Source organism: Asparagus officinalis, chromosome 1, assembly GCF_001876935.1.
Source record: "Asparagus officinalis chromosome 1, Aspof.V1, whole genome shotgun sequence".
NCBI lineage: Eukaryota > Viridiplantae > Streptophyta > Magnoliopsida > Asparagales > Asparagaceae > Asparagus > Asparagus officinalis.
In genome coordinates, this window is record NC_033794.1 from 15,820,856 (window position 1) to 15,827,482 (window position 6,627).

At 36.4% G+C, this 6,627-nt stretch overlaps 1 protein-coding gene across 1 annotated transcript in view; it reads right to left on the bottom strand.

Annotated features, from left to right (window-relative positions):
- Window positions 1-556, bottom strand: part of LOC109831082 (histone H2B.2-like) — a 1,843-nt gene extending 1,287 nt beyond the window's left edge. Inside the window, exon 1 of the mRNA XM_020398422.1 lies at window positions 7-556. Within this exon, the coding sequence (XP_020254011.1) occupies window positions 7-531 (525 nt within the window). The 5' untranslated portion in view covers window positions 532-556. The remainder of the gene's footprint in view (window positions 1-6) is intronic.

The following is a 6,627-nucleotide window of genomic DNA, read 5'->3' on the forward strand; positions in this document are numbered from 1 at the left end:
CTCCGCGATCCTCTCGAACATGTCGTTCATCATCGCATCGATCACCGTCATCGCCCTCGACGACATCCCTAGCTCCGGGTGCACCTGCTTCAAGACTTTAAAAACGTACCTCTTGTAGTTCCCCTGGACTTCCGTATACTCTCCCCCGGCAAAATTCCTCCTCCTCCTCCTCCTCCCCTTCTGGGTCTTGCCCTGGGCCGTGACTCGGGCTTCTTGGGCCTGTCTGCCCTTTGGTTTCGCCTTCTCGTCAGTGGGCTCTCTTTGCTCTTCTTGGGCTTTGCTGTTCTTTGATTTTACTTTCTTGGGTTCTTCGGGCTTGGGTTCTTCCCGGGCTTCTTCGTCCCTGGCGACAATTTCGACGATGCTGGACGCTTGAATGGGCTGGGAGTCTTGTTGGGTTTGTGTTTCGCCTAGGCCATCAAGGACGCCGTTGTCTTCGACGGAGACTTTGACGGTCTCCTCGACGAATTTCTTGGTGGTTTTGACGACGGTTCCGACTAGCTTCTTCTTTGTTGAGCGCTTGGGTGCCATCGATGGCTTGAATTCTCTTTGGTTCTTTGTTGGAGACAACGAGGGACAAATTAAAGAGAGGAGTAGAGAGAATGTATATGGGGCTTTCGAGACGGACGCGTGGAGGGTTACGTGGCAAGGAGAGGGGGAGGGAGGGTTAAAACGTGGGCGCGCGGTAGTTGCTGGTAACTTCCAGGCGATGTAAAAACTGACCTTTACTCGGTTTTCCTACGTAATGGGCTGGGCTTATTTATGGGTTGCTTCTTAAAGCCCAATATTGGGGTGGTGGGGGGACAAATGTGCCTATAGTCTATAGACTTTCATTTAACCATAGGGGGCTCTTTAGTAAAATGAATCGAGGTTAGAGGATCAAACATATGAATCTGATATAAAATTTTGAGATTGGAATCAAACCACCATTTCAATAATGCTATTTCAAGAAATGGAAATGTAAACTAGATTGAATTGTATTTGCCAACCCTAATTGTTTATGTCAAAAAGTTAATTTGTGGGTGGGAGGATATTTTGAGGAATTATAGCATCCCTTAATCTTCTATGATGACTGATAAACTATGAGAAGCATATCCCTACACAAGTAACAGAAATTAGAGACATGGAGGAAATTTCTCCCGGCGTACCCTTCGACGTTCAAGTCAGTGATAGATAAAGAAATCTGAAGAGAGAATGCAAAATCTAGTATAGGGTTTTTATCAGGCGTACCTTAATATTGTGGGCATGACCGCTATTTGTGCAGGATTTGTGGGGGGCACATTGGCAATCCGACCCAATCGGCGGAGCAGGCGTTCCGCCTCTACTTTACATGTGTTGGCAACTGGTTGGGTGGGTGTAAAGGGTCGCTCTCCTTGCATTTAATGTGATAGCAACAATATGGCAGAAGTGCGAGCGACGTCCAAGGAGTCATTATGACACCTAGCCATGCATTTAATATGATTGATGGTGACTGATCGACAGAGCATAGACGTTGACTGGCCATGCATTTAATGCGAACAATGTTTATAAGACTGAGAGGTCAGTCCCTGCTTGGGATGTACCCTAGTGGAGTCCGACTAAAAGACGTCATTCATCTTGGACTCAGACTTCTCTAATAGATCCCGACTTGATGACACATTTTGCCTCAGACTTGATTTGTTAGGAAGGTCGGCTTTATTGGTCGAGCTGTATTTATATCCAGGTCCTGCCTTTTTTATCACATGAGGCCAATTTTTAAGGACTTGTTAAACTTAATAATTTTTTAATAATTTTCAGGTAACAATAATCATGAGATTTATCTTCGGCACATGGAAGATCCATCAAATGAAATTAGTTAGAGTTTATTCCTTTTCATTACCAAACATTTTCTGTGGAAAATCTTAAAAATATATTTTTTCTGCAACATATAATTAGCAAAGCATATATATGATTATATACAATTTCTTCAAGCAGTTGTACAGTAGTCGGTATAATGTTTGAAAGTTTCTGACCTTAGTCTGGATACTAGCTAGGCCTGAGTCACATACTTAACCCACTATTCACTAATAATGAAAATTTTAACCTAGGCTACTACTTAGCTTTGAATCACTTGTCATGTAGGTCACATTCTTAACCCCAAATTTTTTTTTTCAAATAATTTTTTGCTATCAGTGCTAGCATTGCTCATAAAATTATATAAATAGTATAATCCATGGATTGAATATCAAACCCATACTAGACATAACGCTAATTTTGACTTCAGCAAATCTTCATGATAGTTCTGTTGGGAATTTATCAAATAAATAAAGATTATAACATGAAATAAATCCGAAATTAAAATAAATGAGAGATAAGAAAATCAGGCCTGACGGGAGTAGTCGTGTAAACACTGCCCTAGAAGATTGAGGACCCGCCTATCGCCCTGGCGCAGATGATCCCTTCTCCCCTAGCGGTAAAAACCCCCGGAAACGGCCCGGCCTCTGCACTCGGGCGAGAGTGCAGAGCTTCAGCTCAGATGAAGAAGTTGCCCATAAAGTAAAACTAAAGTATAGATGAAAATGATATGTAGAGGAGAAAAAAAAACAAGATAAGTTTTCCACATTTTTCTATATGTTTCTTGAGCTCAACATATGTTGTTTATATAGGGGTTGAAAAGAGCCGTTACAAAATCCCTCAATAAATTTCGTAACGTTCGTCATAATGTATAGTCATTATGCCCATTTTAATTACAAATTAAAACACATTAAAACATATTTTAATTGCATATTTTAATTACAAAAATTTATTAGAATTCATTAAGGCAAAATTGCCTTTTCTTTAAAAATATCCAACAGTCCCCCCCAAAAGGCAATATTGACTGAAAACTTAAAAATCAATAAATAAATTAATAAATCACAAAATGAAAATAGGTTGGGCAACCTATCGTATCGTGAATTCGGGAAAGGTAGCTTTCGGCTTTGAACCTTTCCTTAGTGAGTTCATCGCCACCTGAGGGACATAATGGACTAGGCCTTGAATTAGGCCCCTTTAATCAGGTATTGATAAAAACACACACAATACGCTTCATCTATTGAGCAAAGCGGGTTGAGCGTTAAAGGCCATGCTCACAATAAACCGACTCATGAGAGTTTCTAGGGGTTAGCCCAGCCCCCCCTAACCGCGGCCATCACGGTTCCTCTCACGTAGGTAAGTCCTCAAAGGGTACTACAGCTGTTTATTTAATACCCCCCACAATACACGCGTTGGACTTATTAAGAGTAAAACTCAGCCTAGCCAGCTGTATCATAAGAGCATCGTCATCATAGAGAAGGGGTAGTAGCAAATGCTACATAATGATATATAAATATATCTAGGTCGATGCTCCACACGAGTGTCACTAGTCCAGCTTGTTTCTACCACATTGAACCGACATTGGGACTACGTCTCCAAATAAGGGTTGGGTTGCCGCTGTCAGTGACCTCATCTATGGGCTTAACCCCATCTCCCTCGATGAATCCAGAACCACACTCCTGGATAATCCCTTAGTCAAAGGGTCATCAAGATTCTTTTCACAGACTTTACAAAGTCTAGAATCATAACTTTGCCTAGCAGGCGTTGTATTTATTTATCAAGTTCTTATTTTGTAATTAGTCCATCATATTGTTTGAAATTGACATTAGGTCATGATCTATGATCATAAAAGATCATAGTCTATGTCTGAAGAGATTGACCTTAATATCTGAACATTTCAAACTAATGTGGAACTAAAAATTCTGCAGTTATGCATATGCACATACATGAATGAAATTAATAATAGATACATGCAGAGCATAATAGGATTTCGTATCTTAAAAAAATATTTTTGTAGCTTAAAATATATTTCATACTTCATAATTCAAATGCATAAAATTTTTAAAATTCTTCTATTATAAGAGGTTACAAATTGGTTGCCTACAAATGAGACCTTCCAAATTTAAATTGGTTGCCTACAAATGAGACCTTCCAAATTTAAATTGGTTGTCTACAAAGGAGACCTTCCAAATTTATGTTGCCATTTTCTAGTACCACCTCTTATACAAATAATAATAATAATAATATTTGTACATACGTGCTTTAAATTTTACAAGTGCATTCTTTTAATCATGTAACAAATGCAAGTTATCTAAAAAGACATATGAACATTTATTGCAATATTCATCAAAATGCAATAAAAGTGATAAACTTTACATTTGAAGATTTAAAATATAATCCACCATATAAAATAGAATTTTAAAAGATGCACCTCTTTGATTTGGTTCGCTCATATATTGATCATTTATCATTAGACAATATATGATGCAAGAAGCATAATTAAATAAATACATATGAATTTTTCTCATAATTCCGGTCCTCTTATTCCAAACCAAAAACTTCTAAAGTGAAAAGATTAAAGTTTTACCCGGGTAGTTAGCCAGGTAAGGATAGTAATAGAGGTTGATCAAAGATCAATTAAGTACCTCGTTCGTTACGCAACCCTTAAACCTTGCCTTAGACACCAACTAATCCAAGAAAACTTGAATCGGTTCACTCAATGAGTTTTTGTTCCTTAACAGTATATAGAAACTTTAAATTATTTTCTGCAAGCATTTAATTTGCCTAGCAACTATACTGCAAACATATGTTGGATAAGGCCGAGGAGGGGTTTACCTATTGATGTTCGAACCTCATGATTTTCATGTCTTGAGAGTAAAAACTCATCTGCTGCAGACAACTGCCACTTAAGTTGCTGAACAAATCTGCATTCACTTTTACCACCTTCTGTACTAAGCTTATTAGATGCATAAATACACTAAAGTATGGAATTATTAATAATAGAAGGTACCATATTGATAGGTTAAAGAAATAAAAGCATTAAACCCTGAAAAAATCCAGATATTTCAAAGCATTTATGCATCCAGAGTTTGTTCTCTTTATTCTTGTCAAAACCATGCTATGAAATTTTCAAGAATAAAAATGTGCATTGCTACAAATTTATAGCATGTTTTAAATGCATGCATATTAACTAGCACAAGGGGATAAGAGTAGGTTTTAGATGATTCTAACAAATATAAACTAGGCTTTTAGAAACCAATAAAGGTTCTTTGATATTCGTAACTTGCAATCTGATACTTGCTCTAACTTTACAAGTTTTTTCAGCATTATGAACCAAAATTGTTTAAATGAACAGCAACATTTTTTAATAAAATGAACAGTACCGTTTTTAATAAATGAACATTAAAAGTTTTTATTTTTGGAATGAACAGTAACAGTTACATTTTTTTTCCAATTTTATAACATCAAATCAATAATACTAATAGATAAACAAATATATAATTAAAGCAATTATATTTTCTTTGTGTTAACAACAACTATAAAATTTCCTCTGTTTTTTTTTAAACAGTAACAAAAACTATTTATTTATTTTTTTAACAAAAAGTTAATTAATAGATAAGCAATTTAGTAGCAAATTTCTTTTTGTTTTTTTTTTAATTCGGATGAACAGTAACCATCACGAACTTTATTTGCTTTGATGTGATTTTATGGCACATTTTTTAGTACACCTGTGATATATCTGAAAAGAAAAAATTATTGTATGAAACTGACAGCAGATGTTAACTACATGAACAATGTGGAAACATGTAACTTAGGGGTGCATACTTCCAAGCATATATTTTCAGTGAAAATACATACACCCTTTTTTTTTAATTCATTTTCTGGATTAATTTTCTGAATGAACAGAAAATTATAAATTATTTTTATTTCGGATTTATAAATTAACTTATTAAAATATTCAATCTTCTAGAGTGTTGGGAATTTATCAAATAAATAAAGATTATAACATGAAATAAATCCGAAATCAAAATAAATGAGAGATAAGAAAATCAGGCCTGACGGGAGTAGTCGTGTAAACACTGCCCTAGAAGATTGAGGACCCGCCTATCGCCCTGGCGCAGATGATCCCTTCTCCCCTAGCGGGAAAAACCCCCGGAAACGGCCCGGCCTCTGCACTCGGGCGAGAGTGCAGAGCTTCAGCTCAGATGAAGAAGTTGCCCATAAAGTAAAACTAAAGTATAGATGAAAATGATATGTAGAGGAGAAAAAAAAACAAGATAAGTTTTCCACATTTTTCTATATGTTTCTTGAGCTCAACATATGTTGTTTATATAGGGGTTGAAAAGAGCCGTTACAAAATCCCTCAATAAATTTCGTAACGTTCGTCATAATGTATAGTCATTATGCCCATTTTAATTACAAATTAAAACACATTAAAACATATTTTAATTGCATATTTTAATTACAAAAATTTATTAGAATTCATTAAGGCAAAATTGCCTTTTCTTTAAAAATATCCAACAAGTTCCTCCTGCTTCCGATGTATAAGAACACTCTAGAGCTCTTCAAAGTTGAAAAAATAATTTCTACAAATAATTAGCTTGCTACCATTCATCTATAGGGTTGTGCATGGTTCGGTCCAAACCGATAAAACCGACCGATCGAACCGACCTGAAATTAGCAGTTCGGGTCGGTTTTATGTGTAGGTTGGTTCGGGTTGGGTTGAAAACATTTCAACCCGAACCGACCGTAACTAATAACCTTTTAATTTTTAACCCGTACCCGGTACTCATTAGAAACCCGACCCGTTCCCTCAAA